The sequence below is a fragment of the Siniperca chuatsi genome, linkage group LG14 (genome assembly GCF_020085105.1).
Source record: "Siniperca chuatsi isolate FFG_IHB_CAS linkage group LG14, ASM2008510v1, whole genome shotgun sequence".
Classification (NCBI taxonomy): Eukaryota; Metazoa; Chordata; class Actinopteri; order Centrarchiformes; family Sinipercidae; genus Siniperca; species Siniperca chuatsi.
In genome coordinates this window covers 28,871,872-28,897,254 of record NC_058055.1, presented here as the reverse complement: position 1 = coordinate 28,897,254, position 25,383 = coordinate 28,871,872, and the positions used below count along the sequence as shown (strand labels likewise).

The 25,383-nt window shown below is 47.4% G+C and overlaps 3 protein-coding genes and 1 non-coding gene across 4 annotated transcripts in view; 3 read left to right on the top strand and 1 right to left on the bottom strand.

The window, feature by feature from the left end:
• The first annotated feature begins 194 nt into the window (after positions 1 to 194).
• fam53c (family with sequence similarity 53 member C) lies at positions 195 to 15,250 on the top strand. Its single transcript, XM_044222614.1, is given in 6 exon segments — positions 195 to 790; positions 5,660 to 5,994; positions 7,955 to 8,012; positions 9,359 to 9,637; positions 9,640 to 10,361; positions 11,073 to 15,250. Coding segments are annotated over 4 exon segments (1,296 nt in total). The 5' UTR covers positions 195 to 790; positions 5,660 to 5,994; positions 7,955 to 8,005; the 3' UTR covers positions 11,361 to 15,250.
• Positions 15,251 to 18,807: 3,557 nt separating this feature from the next.
• Positions 18,808 to 20,930, bottom strand: LOC122888314 (heat shock protein beta-11-like). The gene has a single exon (XM_044222613.1). It carries the CDS (start codon positions 20,836 to 20,838, stop codon positions 20,182 to 20,184), a length of 657 nt encoding a protein of 218 aa, XP_044078548.1. The 5' UTR covers positions 20,839 to 20,930; the 3' UTR covers positions 18,808 to 20,181.
• Positions 20,931 to 24,011: 3,081 nt separating this feature from the next.
• On the top strand, positions 24,012 to 24,084 carry trnaa-agc. The gene has a single exon. It is a non-coding gene; the product is annotated as a tRNA-Ala (tRNA).
• Positions 24,085 to 24,619: 535 nt separating this feature from the next.
• LOC122888417 (early growth response protein 1-like) overlaps positions 24,620 to 25,383 on the top strand; it is a 2,881-nt gene continuing 2,117 nt past the window's right edge. The window contains exon 1 of the mRNA XM_044222843.1: positions 24,620 to 25,383. This exon is cut by the window's right edge and continues 70 nt beyond it. Within this exon, the coding sequence (XP_044078778.1) occupies positions 25,276 to 25,383 (108 nt within the window). The 5' untranslated portion in view covers positions 24,620 to 25,275.

Below are 25,383 nucleotides of genomic sequence, written 5' to 3'. Positions count from 1 at the left end.
TAAACTGTTGGGAGTTTAATTTATAACAAAACATCAGATTTTATAAACTGTTTGTGTAAAAAAAAAAAAAAAAAGTTTGTACAGTAACTGAAGAGGTTTGAACTCCACAACTTGAGTCACGTGACATTTGCCTGTCAGCTGCTGCTGCTGCTGCTGCTGCACAGGTGAGCTGCTGCTGCTGCTGTACAGGTGAGCTGCTGCTGCTGCTGCACAGGTGAGCTACTTGCTCCGCCCACACGGTGTGCCTCTGCATCGGCCTGAAGCATCCGTCGGTCCGGTCACCGTCCCACCGCCTGACGTCTGCAAACTGCTCCGAACTACAACTCCCGTCATCCTTTGGCGTTTCAGGGCTCATTGTGACACTTGCTGAATTCTGCTAATTTATGTTATATTAGTGTTTGAGCTGCGGGCTGGAGTGAGTCTGCGGTGACAACGAGACACCAGGTGCCGGGGAGGAGGTGTAGCCCCGCCCCCCCCGCCTGGCACCGTAAACGTTATTTATGAATGCCCAGCGCTCGCGGGCGTGTGCGCGCACATTCTGTATTATTATGTTTTAATAATTGCAGGACGCAGGACGCGGATTGCAGCCGACGCTCGGGTTTGTTCCGGACCCCGCAGCGGCCGATGTGTGCGGTTAAAGCCAGACTTTGATTCATTGTGGTCGGTTTGTTGCTGACGGCGGCGGCGGCAGGCGGAGCGGGTCGTTCTGCTCCGTAATAATACTGGGTCAATACACCGCTGCAGCCCCCGGAGCCGCTTCACCCGTCACCCGGAGGTGCTGTCCGACAAGGTAAGCGTGCCAGCCAGCCAGCCGAGAGCGCCGGTTCCCGGTCTGGCAGCGAGCTAGTCCGGGCTGCTCGTCCCGCAGCATCCCGCCGTGTTTTCCTCCTCTCACGCTCCTCCGAGAGCTCGCAGGCCGGCCGCCGCCTCCGTTAGCATCGCTGTTAGCTAGCGCTGCTTCTGGCTGAGAGTTAGCCGGTGAGGCTTTCGGGGTTTATCCAGAAATCAGCTCTCGGCAGACGGCTGGAGGAGGGACGACGGACGAGAACATCCCCTCTGATGCTGGGCTTGTTTGTGAAATCACGGCGGCTAACGCTGCTAGCAGCTAACTAGCCGGCTAACGCTGGGCAGGTCAGTTAGCTGCCGTTAGCTAGCGGCTGCCCCTGGATGCAGCCAGGCGGCCACTGTAGCTCCGCTAGCCCCGCAGACCCGCGGAGCAGACCAGCCCGAGCCCCCGGAGTCTGTGAGGCGGTGGTGGAGCCGCAGTCTTCGGGTCAGCCGTTTTGCTCCAGCGAGCAAAATGGCTGAATTAATTGTGCCGACCTTGAAAGTAATAACGAGCTGACATATTATTTACAGCCAACCGTCAGGTGATGTCGAGCTGCTCGGTAACGCTAGCTCGCTCGGTGATGTAACCGTCTTAATCCTCCACATCTGAAGTGTTTTACTCTCCTACACGGGCTTTATGTCAACATTTCACAACGGCATTCCCACGTTAATTCTGCACTCAAACGGGAAATCCGCTATATATGTGTATTAGCATCCCTCACTGAAAACAATGGGATGTGTTAGCCACAAGCTAGCAGCACCGGAGATGCCCAGCGGCCTCAGAGCGGCGGCTCTGCTCAGGCCGCACAGAGGCCTCCGCTGCCGGGGACGGCCTGCCCCCACACCGGGCTGCCGTCTGAAGTCTGAATGAGGGTTTTAGCCCTCAGCTGTTTGTGGCCCCTGACCTCATTCACCAGGAGCCACAAGTCTCAGTTAGAGACGCTTTAATGAGGGACATGGTGCTGAGGGGGGTCAGGGCCACAGGTCTTTACAGGTATATCACAATACTGAAACCCAGTCTGTCAATCACTAACTGTTCTGATAATCAATGAATCATTTTCTGAGTACGACACCAAACATTTCAGAGTTTCTGTTTTTCTTGTATATTGATAGTAAGCTGAATATATATCTGGGTTTAGTGTCGACTGTTTCTGGACATTTTAAAGACGAAGCGATTAAGCAGTTTAATTTAGAAAATAATTAGACTAATCGTTAGTTGCAGCCGCATCAAACTTACAGACTGAGTTTTGGAAAAATCTCCGTATGAATTAACTTCACAGAGGTGGCGTTATTGAAAAACAGGTGGTGAAAACACAAACTCAGCCCTGAAACGATTAGTCGATTGATCAGTGAGTTGATTGAAAGAGAATTAATAGCTCATCAAAATAGTTAATTAAGTCGCCTTTTGTAAGTGAAGATGCCGGATATTTCTGGTGTCTGGTTTTATATCGTTTTAAACTGAGTGTCTCTGGACTGTTGGTCGTTATTTTGGGCTTTGGAAAAAAGGTGACGGGCGTTTTCCACAAGACGGTCATCAGATGAGTCGATAATGACAATCAGTCGTCTTCTGAATATGCACAGTACAGATATGCATAAAGAAAAATGCAGCAGGATAATAATAATATAGGATTATAAAAGTAAAATGTATGAACTGTAAACAGGCTGTGCAGTAGATGTGTGTACGTGATGAGAACAGGTTGTAGACGGGAGTGTGTACAGGTGTATATACTGAGATGTCAACCGTAAGTAAGCAGGCAGGTGGAGCCAGCGCAGTATAAATATGGCCGCAGTATAAATATATAAGCGCAGTATAAATATGTCCGCAGTACAAAGTAGTCGCACCACGCTGCAGCTGACGTCTGATCTCTCGCCAGCCTCCGAGGTCTCGGTCCCGTCTAACTCCATACAGCTCGTCCAGGGCTTGGCTGGTGTCGCCGTGTGGCGGGCCGTTCGCCGCCGGGAGAGCGACCGGTGTAAACTCCCTCTGGAGATGATGATAAGGACGCCGTCCCGTCGTAAGGTGCTCCCGGTCGGGAGAGCAGCCCGTAGAAACGACCTCCACGTCTGAGCGCCGCTGGTTGTTGATCACGCAAGCAGACACCGAAGACTTTGTCTCTCGTCGCGTGTTTTCATTATCGATTAATTATTCTGGTCTAGAAAACTTCACAAAACTGTGGAAAATGCCCAATGTGACGTCTTCAAGTGTCTTGTTTTGTCCGTCCAACGGTCCACAACTCGACTGTCCTGGGACCCGAAAAGCCACCGGTTCGGTGTGCGACTAAGGGCCTTAATGTGGCCACTTTGTTAGCAACACCTGTACACCTGCTCGTCAATGCAAATATCTCATCGGCCAATCGTGTGGCAGCGACTCGGTGCGTGAAAGCGTGCGGACGTGGCGAAGAGGTTCGGGTGTTCGTCAGAAGAAACGTGATGTAAGTGGCTTTGACTGTTGGTTGGTGGTTTGAGTTTGTCACAAACTGCCGATCTCGAGTTCAGAGCCGGAAACAAAAACCCTGCAGAGCGCGAGAACGCCCGTTTGACCGAGCTCAGAGGAGACGCAGCGGACTGGTCCGAGCGGACAGAAAGGAGACGGGCGAGCGTCTCTGAACACGTGGAACCTGTCGGCTAACAGGAAACGGAGGCTCAGTAGAAGATGGAAAAACATTGTCAGGTCTGACGAATCTGGACTCGTGCTGCCACAGGCAGACGGTCGGGTCAGAATGTGGTGCAAACAGCATGGATTCATGGATCCAGGCTCGTGTCAGCGGTTCAGCCTGCTGGTTCTGGTGTAATGGTGTGGCAAATATTTCCTTCATACCAGCTGAGCAGTGGTTTAAAGTCCGCAGCCTACCTGAGTAGTGTTGCGTCCCTGTATGGACGCTCCACGTCACAAAGCTCGCGTCGTCTCCAGCTGCTTCCCACCAACTCCAGCAGCCTCCGGATCTCAGTCCAGCAGAGCTCCTCTGGGACCTGGAGGGACGGGAGACTCGCAGCCGACAGATCTGCAGCAACTGCTATCGCGTCCACATGAAGCAGAATCTGTTTCACCTTGTTGACACGAGTATTCGAGGCTACAGCGTTAGAAAGGTGTACCTAATAATAAAGGTGCGAATTAAATTGTATTTCTGTCTGGATCTGGAACTGGATGATCCGATACTGGTCTGTATCGGCCCATTCTGAACTTATAAAGCACACCAGGTGCCGCCACGTAACTGATCCACATTAAACAGTTTCTTTGTCTGCAGCTGCAACTGCTGATTATTTTCTGGATTCATTATTTTGTTAATAAAATTGTCCCTTTTTATAATTTCCCAGAGCGCAGGGTGACGTCTTCAGGTTTCTTCTTCTGTCCGACCAACAGTACAAAACCTAAAGATATTCAGTTTACTATCGTATGACAAAGAAACTCGTCAAATCCCAACATTCGAGAAGCTGGAACCAGCCAGTGTTCGGCCTTTTGTTTTGAGAAATGACCTAAACAATACATCCTGGTTGTTCCATGAAGTCACAGGTGCAGTTTGCGTTGGTTCAACATTAGCTTGCTGTGTTTGGTGATGTGTTTGAGCTGTTACCTTTTTATCCCGAGCAAGAAGGAGTTAAGGGTTTTTTAAAGTTTCTGTATTTTTTTGTATATGTTCAGAAGGCAGTTTGAGTTCACACTGGGGCCGGGACGATTCATCGTCGTAATCGATTACGGAAATACGTCGATTTGCATATCGCGCATCATCGCGTCGCAAGTTAGTATGGCTGCACCCGGCCACTAGAGGGCTCACTGAGTCCTCTAGTGGCCCAAAAATGCATGTAGGAAGAGTTAAACCTCAGATAATATAAACTACTCAAATAACTGATGGAGAAGCTAACGTTGACGTCAGCCCGTTTGCGAAGCTAACGTTGACGTCAGCCCGTTGGAGAAGCTAACGTTGATAAAACCACGTGAAACAGATTGTAATATATTTCCTCAGGAATCAAACTGAAAACATAAACCTCTTGTGTTTGATTTTAGTGCATTGTGTGTGTAAACTGGGGCTGCACCTAACGATTATTTTTTTTATCAATTAGTCGATTAATCTAACGAGTAACTTATCGATCTAAAGATTTTTTTTTATTACTTTATTAATATAACAATTAATTTACCCAAAATAAATAGCAAAAACTTGTCTCATTAATCATTTTCTCTTAAAAACAAACAAATGTAAAAAGAAACAAAGGTTATTTCTTATGATACCATTTAATTCCTGCAAAGCGTTATTCTGCTCGCCCGCCTCCTTCTGGTTCTCTCTCGGAGGGCAGAGCGAGGTGTTAATGCTGCATTTCCGGAGGAATCCATAATCGACCGGGTGCGGCCATACGGCGGACGCGATGATGAATCGCAAATCCGTATTTCCCCGATGTGTGAACTCAAACTGCCTTCTGAACATATACAAAAAAATACAGAAACTTTAAAAAACCCTTAACTCCTTCTTGCTCGGGATAAAAAGGTAACAGTACGGTTACTTAATTAACAAACACATCACCAAACACAGCAAGCTCATCTCTAACCGCACAGCGTTTAATGTTAGCGTTGAGTTGGATCCGTTTACACAGAGCTTCCTGTTAGCGTCTCGTTCTGAGACTAAAGGAGTTTAATGAACCGTGAAAGTAGCAGCATGTTTTTATACTTTAGTGCCAGCAAAGGAAGTGACACGCCTCACCTATGGGGACTGTACTCTCCTCCCATTGGCTCTCGGACCTGAAGGTCCTCAGGTGTGCGGTCTGCAGTTAGACCCTCTTGGACTGTTTTATTGAACATGCGTGACTCTGCAACACTCACACGGTTCTCACTTCTCTCCAGGTGCGTTGCCGGAGGCAACAGCTGACTGACGATGTCCTTGTGAGAGTGGGCGGGGCTACCTGGCCCTGAGGTGGTAAGGAGGAGGAGGAGTCTCAGCCCTCAGCCCCTCCCCCCTCTCCTCCTGCAACGGACCAAACGTACGGACACACAAACGGGCGTGGCTCTCCCCTCCCTCCTCCTCTTCCTCCTCCCCTCTCCCCCCCGTTCTCTCCCCGCCTCCCTCCCCCGTCTCCCCCCTCGTCCCCCGCCACCATGCTGTGGTCGCGCTGCTGGTGGAGAGCCTGAGGAAGCAGACTCTGGAAGGCGACCCTGCTCAGCCAGGGGACTTCTACCTGGTGAGCCTCACCTCCACCTGCAGTCTCACCTGCTTTCAGTCGAGTTTTGATCTGAATCACACTCAGTTCACATTGTTTGGTTATGGAAGAGAATAAGAACCAACACTTCTTTGTTTTGTTTTTATAAAGGCCTAGCTGATTCTGATTTTGCATGACGCTGGCAGGAGGAAAAGGTCTAAGTGACTTTGAAAGAGGGTTCGTTGTTGGGGTAACGGAGGGCAGGAGCTGACTCGTGTTTCCATAGGAACACCGACCAAAGTGACATCTGCATTAGATCTATTTAGGAAAAACAGAAGAGCATCTCGTCCTGCATTGAAATTCTCAGTCACCTGAGGAAATGATCAGACAGCAAGACCGGTCCATCGTCAGAGTGGGATATCATGTAGTGCAGAAACTCCTCATTACAAAGATGAATGCACGTTTGAGTGATCAGTGGTGCAAAAACTAGGGATGCCCCAACCAATCGCGTCGATACCGATCATCTGTGAGCCGATACGATCGTTTTTTTTGTTTAAAAAAAGTTTCAAAAATCAAGTCCTGGGATACCTTGAAAATAGCCCCTTTTTAAAAAAGTGCTTAAAAAGTCCTTGAAATTTAAATGAACCGCATTGTCTTTTGTTCACAAGTCACCGGCTCTTCCTCGCCTTGATGAGCCCGTTACCGATCTTTACAGCGACTGGCCGGTCCGTTTTATACCGACTGCTGACTCCTCGCTCCTCCTAACCGGCAGCAACAGCTGCGAGGCTGAAAACAAGGCTCAGCTCGTCTGCTGCAGACCACGTTCTGGTCAAAGTTTGGTCTCGACGTGAACCGATGAATTCCGTACCCGACGTGTTCTGATCCGCTACAGATAGACGCGATACGAGATGAATAAATCTAGCAAACAAATACAATGTGCGTCCTCGATCAGTGTTCGCGATCGGCGACTAGAAAGCGTTAATCCCGATCTCCCGATAGCATATTCTTTACTGAATATTGGCCAATAACGATCGGCATCCGATCGATCTGTGCATCCCTAGCAAAAACCTTCGGCACTGGACTTCAGAGATGTGGAAAACAGTGATCTGGTCAGACGAGTCATTCTTCACCATATTCTCCACAAGGGGGCGAGTGATGTGTGACGTACGAGAGAGCGGTACAGGCCAGAACGCTGGACCCCCACAGTGACGGGATCCGGGGGCTCTGTTAAGCCGTGGGGACATTTTGCTGCCATGGTTTGGGTCCACTTGTCCCCTTAAAGGGAAGGGTTTTCCTGTTAGATCTGATGTTTCTGGATTCATATTCCTGCTGCAGATGTTTAATGTTGAGCTCATTTTAACTGCTTTATATACTGTTGGGTAGTTTAACCTGCAGCAATGCATCATGGTCTATAAGATCATCAGGTGTTTGCAGCGTCGCCGTCCTGTGAGAACCACGTATCAGAGAAACAGCCTGTTTTCAGCTCTGTGACGACGCGTTTCCCAGCTGATCCGAGGGGGGGTTAAAGAGTTTATTCAGCTTCAGGAGGAGGAGGAGTTTCCTCAGCACATGAAGGAAACTCTTCATCCTTCAGCTCGTCACCAAAAACTGTAATTTGTAATGTAACTAAAGCTGTCAGACCAATGTAGTGGAGTAGAAGCAGAAAGTAAAGCACAAGTACTTCAGAATTGTACTTAAGTACGGTACTTAGTTACACGCCACTGCGGGAGCTGCAGTTCTGTCAAAGGTTAACTTCCTCTCCACAAGCCTCTCCTCACAGGGTTTCTTCCATCAGCCTTCGTTAAAGTAAAGATAGACGAGTCACTGGTCAGTAACATTTCATGATCATTTTTACGTTCTTAAAAAAATATTTTGTTTGCATTCAAGAACTCCAGCACCCATGAGTTGTAGATATAATGTCAAAACATTTTATGCAATACAAATAATAATTGTATTAGTGGTGAAATAAGAAGTGTTAGACTGTTTTGTCTTTGTCTTTCAGTCCCTGCTGGACCCGAAAACCCTCGCAGAGTGCTGGCCCCCAGATGGCTTGATGCCTGGTGAGTGTTTCAGATTTGAATAAATAATCTGAATAAATTCCTCCCACTGACTGAGAAGGGTTACCTGTGATTTACTCCTAAATGAATAATACTTTTTAAAAGAGTACTCCACTAATGTAGTACTTCACTTGCAAAAAGTTGGGGGACTCGCCAGAGACAGAATGGTCCTAATCTGTCCAGCAGAGTTGGAGATATCCTGACTTTTGGTCTCTAGTATGGGCCGAACTCCAAAAACACTGGATCCTACATTTCCCAGAATGCTCAAAACTCAAAAGTGACAAACAAAAGGGGAGTTACATATCATACTTTCTACAAAGACCTGCCTCAAAACAACAATTTACAATCAAAATTTGTAAATTTTCAAGAAATTCAAAATTTTACAACAATTCGTTATTAAATAAATATATAAGATGCTACAGAGACTTGATGTGATGTTTTGTCTTTTTCCAAGTGTGACACACTTAACCGTCTCCATATGTACAACAAATAATCCAAAGAATCCAAACAAGATTTGGGATTAAAAACTGGCACACACTGAAATAGGTATAGAAATTTGGGAAGAATTTTTTTATAGAATAACTGTCTAACAAGAGATTTAGACAGAGAAGGCCGACGGGTTATTGTTTGTTTAACGTGATTTAATAAAGTTTTCTTTAAAAAGATTTTTGTGTTTCCTTGCGACTGAGAGACCAAGAGAGGTAAACTGATCTTTCTCTGTTTGGAACGGTTTGTTTGATTAGTATAATTTCAGTGCTTCCATATTAATTAGAAAAACTCGCTCTTGTATAAATTGAACTTGTAGCCAGAAAAAGAACTAAAACGATTAAGAAGTGAAAGTGCGGCGAGTAGGGAAACGGTTGGATCTGAAACGTATAGTAACGGGTCATCAGCGCAGAGCGACACCTTATGCTCAAGTGCCCCCCTGCAGATACCCGATATACCCTGGCAGCCGCGGAGTGCAATCACCAGAGGTTCGATGGCTACGTCGAAAAGCAAAGCGCCCTGACGGTTTCCACGAAGGTCAAAAGGTTGTGGTCAAAAGTGAGGAGGATGATTATAGCAGTTTCTTATCCAGGTTCTGTAACTTGGTCCAATTCCAGATTTCGGTTCCGGTACTGTAAATAAATACTTCCACTCCACCCGGTCAAAGGCCTTTCGCCACCTAAGGAGACTTCAGGGCCTTCGGCGGAGGGTGTCCGTGTCCCTTTTGTAATGAGATGATTCATATCTTTTCCTTTAAATTAAGTAACCTTTAAAGTACATGATGACATCACTAGACTAAAACACAGCGTCATCACATGACCTTTTCTCTAACTCTGTGTGTGTGTGTGTGTGTGTCCTCTCAGAGAGCAGCTACTGGCAGCTCTGCCCTCCCTCCAAGTCCGGCCTGCAGGGGGGGTTACTGAGCTCTAGTTTCCCCCCCGGCCCCGTGCCTCTGGTGCCCCCAGATGCTCACCTACAGGAGGGGGGCGACCCCCTGGACGGCACCCCCTCTCAGCCGCAGCAGCACCGGCCCCTGGCGCCCAGCACCTCAGCGTCCGAGCTGTCTCTCCCTGGAGTGCCGGTGGCCCCTCCCGGCCCCGGCCCCCCTCCTCCTCCTCCCCCGCCCCCCAAACGCCACTGCCGTTCCTGTCGGTACCCGAGGACCTGTCGCGCTGCCGCTACACCTGGCGGCCCAGCGCCTCGCGGGTCTGGACTCCTGTCAGTCGCCAGCAGTGCCACGGGGGAGGGGGGGGAGGGGTCACAGGTGGGGGGGCAGGAGGAGGGGGTATAGGGGCAGGTGCGGCAGGGGGAGGAGCCTGTCCTCTCCGCGCTCCCAGCTCCTCTCTGAACTCGTCACTACACTCCTCATCCAGCCCCACCTTCTTCAGCCTGGCGCTGTCTCCAGACTCCCCGCTGCCCTGGAGCTTCCCCTGGGACCCCAGCGAGGCGGCGGCAGGGGGAGGAGCCTGCTGCTGCTTCTTCCCCTCCCCCTCCTCCTGCTCCTCCTCGCCCTCCCCCCTCCACCCACCTCCCCCTCCTCAGAGGCGTTTCTCCCTCTCCCCTGTGCTCATCAGAGACTCTGCGTCCTCCACGTTCCTGCCTCCGCCTCCTGTGCCGAGCCAAGCGGTGGCGCCTCCGCCGGGTCGCTCTGCTGTTGCCGGAGCAACCCGGGGGGGCCCGGTGCCCGCCTCACCCTCGTCGGCCTGCAGCACGCCGTCGTCTCTGCGACGCAGTCTGCCACCGCAGCTGCCGCGCTGCCACTCGCAGCCCTGCGACCTGCTGCTGCTCAAACCAGGTCTGAAGAGACGCCGCGACCCCGACAGGCCCTGCGCCCGACCCGTGCTCGACTTCACCAAGATGACTCAGGTACTGCAGAAAATCAATCAACAAGTTTGACAAACAATTTCTTTTTAAAGAAATTTATGAAGCAAAAACGGCAAATATTTGTGTTTTTATATCGTTAACTGAATATTTTCGGGTTTTGGACTGTTGGTCGGACAAAACAAGACATTTTAAGATGTCACCTTGGAGTCTGGGAGATTGTGATTAATTGATTTAATCAGATTAACTATCAGTGGATTAATCAATGATGTAAGCAGTTTATCAGTTGCAGATCTAGATCTCTGAAAACAGCCGTTATTGTAGTCGTGACTAACCGCTGGCTAACTGGCAGCTAAACAGTTAAAGTAATGATTTCTGCTTCTTTGTTTGATCTTTGAGTTGTGCTGTTTGGTTTAAAATGATGATACGGTTACTCTTAAAAACATTAGCAAAACATTCAGTTTCGTTCAATGTCGTATTAAAAAGTCTTAAATTGAACTTGAACCCTGTTCTAGAGAGAAGTGAGCGTTTTCCCTAAAACCCAACGACGATATATCGGCCGATAGTAATCTTTTTTTAACAAACGCATAACATGAACAAACAATCCTGAAACGGATCCCTTTTTAGAGACGCTGTTTCTAAATGACGTCAAACCTAGTTTGGCATTTCTCTTCTGACATTTACCGTTAATTATTGGCCGACACACTTCTGATGAGTTTCTGGTTGTTTTTTCTTGACCTCCCTCCCATCCTGCAGACCCGCAGCATCGACCCGCAGTGTCTGGAGCGTGGCGGCAGCAGGCTGGCCTGCGGCGGTGACGTCTGCATGGGCATGGAGGCCTTCATGGGTGACTTCCGGGGCTCCTGCTCGCCGGCCGAGTGCCTGGGCAGGACCAGCATCGGGCCGCTGAGCGAGAGCGACGAGGAGTGCCGCGAGGACGACGACGACGAGGTGGAGGAAGCAGACGAGCGCGAGGCGGCGCAGCAGGCGGTGTTTGAGAGGGATTGTACAGAACTTGACTTGAACTTAATAGAAGAAAACTGACGCATTTGTAAATGGAAGGCTGTTCTGTTTGTTTTTTTATTTTATTTTTATTTTTTAATTGATCTGAACCCCCTCCCGGACCACCATCGTCTCAACACTCCTTGCCACCAATCAGCAAGGCTCTCAGGAACAACACCTTCTCTCATTGGATGAGCTGGGGTAAACGAAGCTGATTGACGACGACAGTGATGATCTGACTACCACCTTTAAAGACTCGGCGCTGTGACTTCACGTGGAATCCTCCTGGCTGCTTTTTAACATTTCTGCTGTTGGGAAGCTGCTTTAAAGGGAGGACCTCTTAGAGCGTAACTCTGGTCGCCTGTGATGAGAGGAAACCTCCACACTCTGAGTCCCAGTCAGCACAGATACATGGCTTAAACATGATCTTTGCAATTGTCAGCGTTCCCAGTTTGAACCTGCTAGCTTTGGGCTAACACGCCAACAAGCCGTTGTTCAGGTATGTGAAGCCCAGATGCAGTTGTCCCACTTCTGTGACTGGACTCGGACTGTCGAGGTGCTTCTTGGCGTCCAGGTGTCTTCCAACGCACAGCTGCTGAGTCTCTCTGTAACACGCTACAGTCTGATGAGGCTGTCGCCGCACGGCAGCGCCAACCTGAAACATCACCACAATGCCCGTCACGCAGTCCTGCACCACGACGCAAACCGAGACACCGGACGTCTCCTTTTTAAAGAGCAGGTTTAATCTGCAGTCAGGATTTAATCGATCAGTTCAAAATCAACAAAAACATCTCTTCCCTCGAGTCGTAAATATACGCAAAGCTCAACTCAAAATCAGAGGACTTTCTATATGACGTCATTTCCAAAGTAACAGACTTACTTATTTAGTTTTAGTCTTTTAATTATCAGAAACATCAGCTTTCTTTGAGGAAATTAACTCCGCGTTGGCCGCTACTGATAAGTATGTTGTCTAGACGCCAGAATAGTTGCGACCAACCTGTGAAGTGTAATCATACTCTGACTCATATATGAAATAATAACTTATTTTTATCAGTCAGAAGGACAAAATCCAAACATCGGACTACTTTTGTGACGACCGGGCAGGTCCGAGGCCCTGATTGGTTATTTGGCGTGTCCCTGAGTCATTTTGACAGCATGTTCTGTGTTTTTGCAGTTCAGGTGAAGTGACCCTTTACTGAGTCCCTCCAGAAATATGAATGTAATAACATAATAATATTTGGGTATTAAATAGCTGACTTGTTTCCCCCTCCAGGTCTTAAATATGTAGAATATCACCAGCTTTAATCTTTAAAGTAGAGCTGCTTATGTTGGATCTTGATAATTAATTCTGATTTGGTGACCAGTTGACAGCTTTCATAATGAATTCAATAGATCTCAGCCTGAAGCCTCAAAGAGAGATGCGTATTTGGATTTTATGAGTTTAAAAAAAAAAGTTTTCGACCATTTGACTTTGAATACTTTACTAAATGTCACAACATGTTCATACGGAGGCGCTGCTGTGACATTTCTCATGATATGAAGAGTGCCTTTGAGCAGAATCAGTAGTCTTTCATTGGCACAACTTTATTTATAACAGTTAATAGTTGAGAGTCTGGTGTCGCATCAAAAGCAAGAAACACAAAGTGATTTAAAGACTGAAACACACACACAGCTGTGTGAACACTACAAGTCACAGTCATGTGACCTCGGCGTGGTGATGCGTTCAGGTTCGCTGTTGTTTTGTGGCGTCGTCCCGTCAGGCTTCACTGAGGGCAGGTAGCCACTGATGCTGTTGTTCACCTGAGTGTTCACACATTCCTTTCACACACCTGTCACTGGGAAACACTGTGTGTGTGTGTGTGTGTGTGTGTGTGACATCTTGAACCCCCCCTCCCCCCTGCTGGTCATGTGACTTGTGTCCAGGTTGAATCCAGATTGTTTCCTGATACAGTTTATCCCACTGACAGTCTGAAGCAGAGACACTGTACGGTTTTATTACGTGTTAACTTATCGTACGCAGTTTAATCTTCCTTCATGAACGGCCAAACTGTACGACGTTCCACGCCAACACTAGTCACGTTTCCAAATTTGAACTGAAAATGTGAATGTGTTTTTATAGGAGAAACAGCTGGTGGAGCTAATTCTCCAGCCGCTGCCGTTAAAGCATCGCAGAAGAAGAAGGACGTTTCTGCCGGTTTCATGCGAGGAAGGCTCCAGCCTCCTCATCGCTCCACACACATCTGATGCTTTCAGCTCTTCGGGCTTCGTGACATCAGCAGTTATTCACTCAGTCTGTTTGTTTTATACCAACTTTTATACCTCACACAACAGGAAACGCTTTCAGAGATATTTCAGCTTTTCTTTCGCTTCTTGAATTTCCAGCGTTTCCACTCAGTGTTGACAAAAAAAAGCGTCTGCGCTGTTTTGCGCAATTCTACGATGAACAGAAAGCAAGAATAAAAGGACTGCAAATGCCTCAACATGTGAAATACTCCAACAATAGTATTAAAACAAGTTCAGTACAGTTTTATAACAGATCTTTTGACAGCAGCCATGTTGGGAAATCCGATCAATAACCTGCTCAAACTGCAGAAACAACCCAAATTTCTGACCTACCAGAATCCAGCCATTCGTCAGGTTGTTGATCGCTCAGGTGATTAATCAGGCGTCTGGACGCCAAACTGAACTATTCTAAAATCAGACGCGACGACCGGTTCAGGGTTAAAATGTGGGTTGAGTCTGTACAGTGTCGGTCTGAGTTACTGGTGCTGATACGATGTTTGTTGTTGTCAGACTTCCAAAATGACACCTTACTGTGACCGTCGGTTCAGCGAATTAAGTTTTTCTTGTAGAAACACACGTTTAATATTCCTCTATAAGTTGTTAAATGTTGTCGAAACACAAGCTGCCGCGCTGTCAACGAGATAATGACTCTGGCCCGGCGTTTTTTTAACACACATGCATGTGTATGTAAAGCCATTAATATATGCGGAGCACGGAGAGAACAATGCATTTACACTAGTGCTCAATCTGGATGTAATCTTGATGCCGAAGACGCACAGAACCACCAGGTGTGAATGTGGTGTTGGGAAAGTTGACTGAAAACGCTCGTTATGATGTGATTTTCTTCCAATTTTTGCTTGAAATCCACAAAAATCATACGTTTAAGTTCTCTTTTACAGCGTTGACAGCTGCATAAAGGACCACACAGCTTGTTTTACGTATTTTAGCTTTTGTACTGAGAATCATACTTCACATTCCTGCTGATCATTTTAATTCCTCCATTAGGTTTCAGATTGATTTCCTTCCTTCCGGGCAGCCATTTTGTTTTTGATCAATTCAACCTGCAGTGAGATAATCCATCACAGTCCGTGTTTAGGAGGTTTGTTTTGTCAAAGTTATTATGTTATTGTCATGTGGCGATAAAGTTGAAAACAAACTCTGTCAGACGTCTCTTTAGCGATGCGTTCAAGGACACACGTCTGAGAGTTGACGGTTAGCTGCCAAAAAAGCATCTAATGCTATGCTAACTCAAACCCAGAAGACAATCAACAAGTAAACAGGAACATTATAAAAAAGTTCGAAGAAGGTAATGTGCGTTTGGTCATTTCAGTTCAGCAGACAACTGTCAGATCTCAGATGTCGAAATGTCCCTGAATGCACCTAAAAGGTAAAAGTTACCGTTCAGTAACGTGTTTGGCCGAAAGATAAAGGTGTCTGAATGTTGACTGTGATGGATAATCGTCATTTGATTTGTGGCAACTTTACTGTTGATTTTTCAGAAATGTGTTTTAAACACAACAGCAGCGAATTCACTTTGTAGAAGACGACGTTGTTTTTGTGTTAGCGAGTTGTTGCAGTCTGTATGTCAGAGGGTTTAAAACTCATCTGTGTGTTTGATTTGTGAGTGCTAAATGCAGAGTTTCAGTTTGTGCGATTGTTTTTTCTTTTCTGCCTGATGTCAGATTTCATCACATTGTTGGGGTAAAACTTTCTTTGAAAAACCGGTTTAGCACTTTTTAAAGCAACAGTTCAACATTTTGATAAACAGAATCACATTTTCTTGAGACTGAGATGTTCAGATGGATATCAGTCTCATGTTTGTGTTAAGTATGGAAGCTGGAGTACGTGGTTAGCCTAGGTTAGCGTAAATACTAGGAGCCACAAGGTGAGGTGTTATATTGTTTAAACCGTAATTACAAGCAGCCAAGTTGGAGAAACCTCTGACTTGTAATTCCACATCAGAGATATTGGGAGACGATTTCTCCCACTTGGTGAAATGAACTACAGATATGTAACAAACTGTTGGCAGGATGGCTGCAAATGCACCACCGCTAGCAGCTGCATCCAAATGAATCCAATATTTATATAATAATTTATATAACACTAATAAAATTAATTCAGCTAATTTTATAGGAACTATACACTGTATCTGGTTTCACTTGGTAACAAACTAACAGTGCAGTTTTAGCGTGTTTTAAAGTTGCTAACACGCTAAAATAAGATAGTGAACATGTAAACATTACACCTGCTGAACATAAGCATATTGGTGTTGTCATTGTCAGCATGTTAGCAGGCTAATGTTAGCGTTTAACCCAAAGCGCTGCTGAGTATAAGTAGCTGTAGACTTTCTGTTTGTGTTCAAATTAAACAAACGAGCTACGTGTTACTTTGAGGTGTTGGTATTTATATTTAGGAACGTTGGACTCAGCCAGACCAGCTGTTTCCCCCTGCTTCCAGTCTTTATGCTAAGCTAGGCTAACTATATCATGACTCCAGTTATGTACTTAACACACAGATATGAGATTCTGAACATCTCACTCTGAGAGAAAGAGAATAAGACTATTTAATAAAATGTTGAACTATTCCTTTAAGGTAAGGATAAAGTTTGCTATAAGCTAGCTTGTTAGCTTCATGCGCTGTCAATTAGAAGTTCTAACTTGGTGACGCACCAACGTAGAGGGAAACACTCAGTTCACCCAAGTTTTAAAAAATAATTGAAAATGAAAAATTACATTTAAAAAAACAGTAACATGTCCAGAAACACTGTCCCTGTAACGCACACACACCGATGTCCCCATAACACACTCATATACACTCACATCCGTCTAACACACATGCATACACACACACAATGACCCTGTAACGCACATATACACACACAGCGTCCCTGTAACACACACACACACACACACAATGACCCTGTAACGCACATATACACACACACACCGATGTCCCCATAACACACACACACACACACACACGCAGCGTCCCTGTAACACACATACACACATACACACACAATGACCCTGTAACGCACACACACACGCAGTGTCCCTGTAACACACATACACACACACACACACAATGACCCTGTAACGCACACACACACACACACACACGCAGTGTCCCTGTAACACACACACACACACACACACGCAGTGTCCCTGTAACACACACATACACACACACACACGCAGTGTCCCTGCAACAAACACGCACACACACAATGACCCTGTAACACACACACACAGCGTCCCTGTAACACACACATACACAGACACACACGCAGCGTCCCTGTAACACACACACACACACACACAGCGTCCCTGTAACACACACATACACAGACACACACACAGCGTCCCTGTAACACACACATACACAGACACACACAGCGTCCCTGTAACACACACACACACACACACACAGTGACCCTGTAACACACATACACACACACACACGCAGCGTCCCTGTAACACACATACACACACACACACACACAGCGTCCCTGTAACACACTTACACACACACACACAGCGTCCCTGTAACACACATACACACACACACACAGCGTCCCTCTAACACAGGTACACACACACACACAGCGTCCCTCTAACACAGGTACACACACACACAGCGTCCCTGTAACACACACATACACACACACACACACAGCGTCCCTCTAACACACACATACACAGACACACACGCAGCGTCCCTGTAACACACATACACACACACACACAGTGACCCTGTAACACACATACACACACACACGCAGCGTCCCTCTAACACACATACACACACACACACAGCGTCCCTCTAACACAGGTACACACACACACACAGTGACCCTGTAACACACACACACACACACACACAGCGTCCCTGTAACACACACATACACAGACACACACGCAGCGTCCCTGTAACACACACATACACAGACACACACGCAGCGTCCCTGTAACACACACATACACACACACACACGCAGCGTCCCTGTAACACACACACACACACACACACACACAGCGTCCCTGTAACACACACACACACACACACACACGCAGCGTCCCTGTACACACACACATACACACACACACACGCAGCGTCCCTGTAACACACACACACACACACACAGCGTCCCTGTAACACACACACACACACACAGTGACCCTGTAACACACACGTACACACACACACGCAGCGTCCCTGTAACACACACACACACACACACACACAGTGACCCTGTAACACACATGTACACACACACACACACACAGCGTCCCTGTAACACACATACACACACACACGCAGCGTCCCTGTAACACACACACACACAGCGTCCCTGTGTAACACATGTACACACACACACACACAGCGTCCCTGTAACACACATGTACACACACACACACAGCGTCCCTGTAACACACATACACACACACACACAGTAACCCTGTAACACACATACACACACACACACAGTGACCCTGTAACACACATACACACACACACACACAGTGACCCTGTAACACACATACACACACACACACAGCGTCCCTGTAACACACATACACACACACAATGACCCTGTAACGCACACATACACACACACACACACACGCAGCGTCCCTGTAACACACACGTACACACACACACACACAGTGACCCTGTAACACACATACACACACACACACAGCGTCCCTGTAACACACACACACACAGTGACCCTGTAACACACACACACACACACACGCAGCGACCCTGTAACACACATACACACACACACACACAATGACCCTGTAACGCACACACACACAGCGTCCCTGTAACACACACACACACCCGTCTCCACCCTCCTGGTTTGTCGGTTTGTTTCTGTTGGTCGCTCCAGAACACCCAACATAAGCCTTAACTGAACATATTATATTATTCTGTAAATCAAAGCGTTAAATAAAAAAAAATGAAAAGACAACACTAACGGAGAAGAAGAGGAAACGTGTACTGTAGCTGTTGAACTTTTAGTCCCTCTGTTCATTACTTTCTGCTGTTTTTTCTTAACATTTCTTACCTGATGTCTGAGCGTGACGAGGTGTCGGCGATGAACAAACCGTGTTTGAAAAAATAAAAGAAGCTTCAGGACGGAAGGAGCTGAAAACGGAGGAGCAGTCGTGTACAAAGTTAGCGGAGAGACTCGGACATCTCTTGTCTTTTAGAAATGTTTTTTATTGTATGTGATTAAAAAAAAAGAACAATGACAACATGGCAATTTGAAAAGCGTTTGTGAATAAATTAAGTTTATTGAGAATTATTTTACAAAGAAAGGGGAAGACTGGTGTCCTGTGTTTTATTGCCATCACTCCCATCAAGTCTGTCAGAAACCAGTTCATTTAAAATTTCGGGAAAGTGTTGGTACACCCCTTACGGTCACGATTAAAGGAGCATACCGCTGGTTTTGTATGTTTTAGTCCAAAAACTACAGGTTTAGCCGTGAGCCCCACCCATCACCAAACGTCAAGGGTTGGATGCTGCTGTCGGTCTCGCATTGATCGACAGGTATTTTAATACAAGGACAAACAACTGAATCAGTTATTAATATTCTCTGTTGCTGTTCAAGGTTTGTTTGCATCCGTAAACACAGCAGGTCAACAGGAAGCTATTTCTTTTATGATGCTGTTTAAAAGTGAGAAGTTTTGATGTGAGAATAAAGTCACACATCTGAGTCATGACGAAATCGTTTGAGAATAATCGTGATATGAGAGTTTCGCTGCAATTTTAAGAATAAAGTTGCAATTTTAATGAGAAAGTCATGTTATGAAGCAAGAGTTGCCATTTTTTTGAGAATTGTCGTAATATGAAAATAAAAAGAGGAAAAAGTCACACTTTTAGGAGAATAATCATGATATGAGAATATAGTTAATGAGTCTATGAGGAAAAAGGTAAATAAAATGAGACGAGTCTCAATATTATGAGAATAAAGTGACATTTTTACGAGGAAAAACACCAATTTTATGAGAAATAAGTCAATATGAGAATAAAACCGCTTTATGAAAAAGTCACAATTATTTTTTTTTTTTTACATCTCATGATGAGATTAGTGATAAATAATTGTTTTATTAAACAGGGACAGTGCACATTAATAAGCATTGTTGTAAACTGCTGTAATGATGAACAGATGTCACCCTAAAAATGAATATAAGATTAAAAATGTATAAGTTGTTGAAATAGTTTATAAGCATGCAGCTCAATATTAATGTTAGAAAAATATCACGCAGGACATCATTATGCTACGCTGTCAGCTAGTAATTAAAACACGAGACAAATATGTTTTTCATATTTTCGACAAAGTCATAATTATGAGAAAAAGATGTTTGTTCGCCACATGACGGACAGGAAACTAAACAGTTTGACTAAAATAAATAAAACTTGAAACATCACATAAAACAATAAGTTTATCAGAAACAACTGTTAAAAATCAGAGTGCAAGTAACGCGTCTCGGCTTAATGTTCCCTCCGTCCATCAGATACAACAACAACATCAGAGATCGGGGAATAGATGCGATGGTTCACTCTGTTTTCAGTTTTTCTCAGCAGGGCAGCTCTCGGAGGAGGAGGAGGAGGAGGAGGAGCTGCTGCCCTCCGGCCCCCCGCCGGAGGAGGTGATGGCCGGGGCCGAGGTGACGCTGATGGGGACGACCCTCTCCTTCCCATCATTCACCGCTCTCTCCCGGGGGGCCTGGATCTGCAGCCGGCCGCCCACCAGCGAGCAGGTGACGGCCTCGGGGGCAACGCCGTCCGGCAGGTCAAACTCCTGCCTGAACTCCTGACACCTGTAGGAGTAGGAGCCCTTCTCGTTCTCCTCCTTCTTCTCCGTCCTGCCGCTCACCCTCAGTTTCCTGCCCACTTGTTTGACTGACAGCTCCTCCGGGGAAAACTCCTTAGTGTCCAGGCTGAGGGCGAAGCTGCTGCCGTCCCTCCCCAGCTCCTGGAAGGCGATGGGCTTGAAGACCCCCATAGAGGACGAGGTCTGGTCGATCTCCTCGAAGATCTTCTGGTGCAGCCTCTCCATGTACTCCATGCTCTGCCTCATCTCCTGCATGTGGCGGATCATCTCCTGCTCGAGGTGGTAGAAGAGCGGCCGGGTCTCGGGCCACAGGCTGCGGACGGGCCAGTGCAGGTCCAGGAAAGGCCTCATGGTGACGGGGGACGGCTGGAAGACGCTGGGACACAACATCCTGACGGTGGTGGTGGTGGTGGTGGAGGTCTGGTTTAAGATCAGCAGCTTTAGTCTGGAGTCCGTCTGTCTGTCCTGATGTCCGACCTCTCTGCTGCTTATATACGCACACACACCCCGTCGGAAAGTTCGAGCAGCATTCCTGTGTGCGTGTGTGTGTGTGTGTGTGTGTGTGTGTGTGTGTGTGTGTGTGTGTGTGTGTGTGTGTGTGTGTGTGTGTGTGTGTGTGCTCACAGTCTAAATGCAGCCGGCTGGTATTCCTGCAGCCGGCTGCCACATGCCGACACATCTCAGCTTTGTTCTATTTCTGCTGCAGGACTCTGTCATGCTCTAATTAAAGCAGGTGAACACACACACACACACACACACACACACACACACTCACACACACACACTCACACACACACACACACACACACACACACTCACACACACACACACACACACACACACACACACACACACACACACACACACACACACACACACACACACACACACACACACACACACACACACACACACACACACACACACACACACACACACACACACACACACACACACACACACACACACACACACACACACACACACACACACACACACACACACACACACACACTCACACACACTCACACACACACACACACACACACACACACACACACACACACACACACACACACACACACACACACACACACACACACACACACACACACACTCTCACACACACACACACACACACACACACACACACACACACACACACACACACACACACACACACACACACACACACACACACACACACACACACACACACACACACACACACACACACACACACACACACACACACACACACACACACACACACACACACACACACACACACACACACACACACACACACACACACACACACACACACACACACACTCACACACACACACACACACACACACACACACACACACACACACACACACACACACACACACACACACACACACACACACACACACACACACACACACACACACACACACACACACACACACACACACACACACACACACACACACACACACACACACACACACACACACACACACACACACACACACACACACACACACACACACACACACACACACACACACACTCTCACACACACACACTCACACACACACACACACACACACACACACACACACACACACACACACACACACACACACACACACACACTCACACACACACACACACACACACACACACACACACACGCCATGAGTCATTAAACTACATCAACGATGGTGTTTTTCTGTTTTTCTTCATCTCAAATCCCTGATTTTATTTAGTGAAGAGGTTTATTAAAAGGATCCTCATCTGTCATCATTGACCTTGTGTTTCACTGTTTAACTTCCTGTCTACACAGGAAGTGGGAATGTGTCGCATTCGGCTACTTGTGATCAGCTTTACCCGCATTTAATCGAATGTCTGATTAGTTTGATAATCTGAAGAGCAGCTGAAGGACGGACGGAGCTGATTATTAGGTCATTTCTCCTGCACAGCTCTGGGATCAGCCGCTCATCTTACCGTTACAACCGTCGTGGTGACTGGTCAGAGTGTGTTTATAACAGTATGATGTCGTAACACAAGTGGACGTTTATTACGTTTCTTCATCCAAACATAGAGTCACAGTGGAGACTCGGCTGGTTAGTTACACTGTTACAGTCCAGTTTTTCATCATTGTGTTAAAAAGTTAATTATTATATAATCAATATAATAAATATAGCCTGTATATTACGAAGGTTTAGCTGGTTTAAAAGCCGTGTTTTATTCGATGTTGATAAATCTGATTCCAGACCAGCAAAGTAAAAATCAGCTGCTTTAGTGATCGTATGTAAATGATAACCTCGAAGTGGGCGGCTCCTGGTGGCTCCGGCCGTCGCCATCTTGGCAGCGCCCGACTCCGACTAATTAGACATGCAGCTAAAAACAAGGACAACAAAGCTGAACAAAGGTAGGTCAAAATAATTATGTTCGTACAAGTAGGCAAGCCACCTGAGAGGGCACCCACCTGTCACTCAAAGCGGCCACGCCCTTAATTATGCAGAACTTTAAGCCTTAATATAATTTAAACGGGGAGTTATAAAAACATCCACACCCCTCACAGTTTCATGGACGGGGAAATTAGCTTTAGAGACCGAAACCGTGTTTTGTACCAGGCTGTAAACATGTTTACTTCTGCTGTAAAGTCGGGCATTTTAACACGGGGCTCTGCGGGGACTGACTCGCTTTTGGAGCCTCAAGTGGCCACTCGAGGAACTGCAGTTCCTGGTACTTCCTGTTGGCTTCGTTTTTCAGCCCCGGAGGTTGCCGCTTGGTTTAAACATCAGACCTCTTGAATTTTTCACCACAGAAACTGCTGCAACACACAGTAAGCTAGCTAAGCTAGCTGTACGCTAGCTAACGCCAAAGGTAACTTTGCTCCAAAAAGTCTTTTTAATCTGATATCAGTGGTTTCAGGCCAGTTTCAGTTATTTGCGCTTCATTATGGTTGTCTGAATACTACAATACCCATGAGCCTCAGCTGCTGTTGTCATTGAATTCATAACGCGTTGTCGCTGATTTTGCAAACATACACGTTGCCAAGGTTACTGACAGACGCGCAGTAACTAAGAGGAAGCGACGTATAACCGCGCGGGACTCGAACCCGTGACTCGAACCCAGCTCTCCCGTTAATCAGCGTAGTTTTCGTTCCTTTACATGAAATCAATGAGCTTCAACGTGACTGTAAAACTCCAAACGTTGCTCAGTAAAACAGCTTCTGTTTAAAATGGCTGACAAATGACGTCAACAGCGTGGCGCTGTGTCTCGCGCGCAGATGTTGGCAGATCACGAGCTGTTTCGGAAAGTCGGCTCACTGACATCGTTTCTATTTTTTGCTTCCATTTTTTTTTTTCCAGTGACACAACTCCTCGCGCCCTTCCGTTTCCTACCAATCGCATCTGTCCCGGATCCGTTTTCAGCCAATCAAATGTCAGCTGTCACGAGGACGGAAGGACAGGTCGGTTTGACGATGTTTCTACGCGTTGCTGGGTGATGTAAAACATGGCGTCGGTTACTTTAAAAGCCGAAGGCTCGCGCTTGCTGTCGACGGGGGATTAGCTCAAATGGTAGAGCGCTCGCTTAGCATGCGAGAGGTAGCGGGATCGATGCCCGCATCCTCCAGCACAAGCTTTTCTGATACGGCACTTTTCTCATCAGGAAAATGGCGGTTTGTTCAAACATTTTGAGAGACAGATAATAATAACCACCACGGCTACAGTTCAGAAAGCGCTCCTCAGTGACGGGTGCGTTTATTTGGGGACTTGTTGCTTTGAGTTTGAGTCGTTTTGAGACTGAAGGCAGTTTTCCTCACTTGTTTTTGTGCATTGTTAGAAATAAAGTTGCAGTTTTGGAAATACCGGGTGCCGCAGGCTGCCTTGCTCATCAACAGCGACATCAGACCTGCAGGCGCGTTGCAAAGAAACACACGTGTCTCACAGTATTTCAGAGTTTAGTGTCTGCCTGTGACGCTGAGAGGGCTTTTGGACTTTAACTAAAGTCGGAGGACCTTTACGTCACTGCAGTATTACCACTTTAATGTAAACAAAGTACTGCGGCTGCGCGGAGCTGCGGCACGGGGCGGGCCCGCACCCGCTCTCAGATCAGCAGTCTGGCAGGAAAACGCCCAAATAAGGCCCGAGGAAGCGCCGACGTCACATGGAAGCTCTCCATGTGACCTGGGCTGTGACGTGTCTCCGGGGTTTCCGGCCATGGCGGCGGCCGGCTGCGCTCCCCGTGCGCCGTTTACCGGCTGCAGTCCGGCCGGCAGGCGACACCCATCGAGCCGGACTGAGGTCTGGACTCTACCGGATCGTTCACGCTCCAAAACCGCAGCGCGAAGAGGGCGCAGGGCACCGGAACGTCCGCGTGCAGCCCGCTCTGACCAAATATGGGCTTCCTGCCGCTCTCCCCGCCATATTTGGAGATGTACGTCACGCAGGAGTCTATATAAAGCCGGGAATCCTCAGTGAAGGAAGCTGACAGAGCTCAAGTCCAAGTTGTCAGCATCCACACGTGAAACACCAACCGGAAACAAACACTTCCCGATGACTTCACGCACGGAGGTCCTCACGGAACCGCTGTCTTCTCCACCCGGACCCCGGAGCTGAAGACCCTCCAGCATTGGCTTCCTCCGAGCCTCACCGCCCCCAGCAGCAGCGTCAGCCCGTCCGGAGCGCGTCTCCGCCGGGTGCAGGAGCGGAGCCCGGCTCGGTGCCCCAGCAGGAACAGCCCGGTGCTCAGGAGCTCCAGCAGCGGCCGAGCTCCACACCCGCCGCCGCCGCCGCCGCCTCTCGCTCTTCTTCTTCCAGAGAGATGGCAGCGACCAAAGCGGAGCTGCTCCTGTCCGCCCTGCAGATCTCCGAGCCTCTGGCCGGCTTCCCGCCTCTGTCCCCGCTGGACGGCTGCTCGACGCTGGAGGAG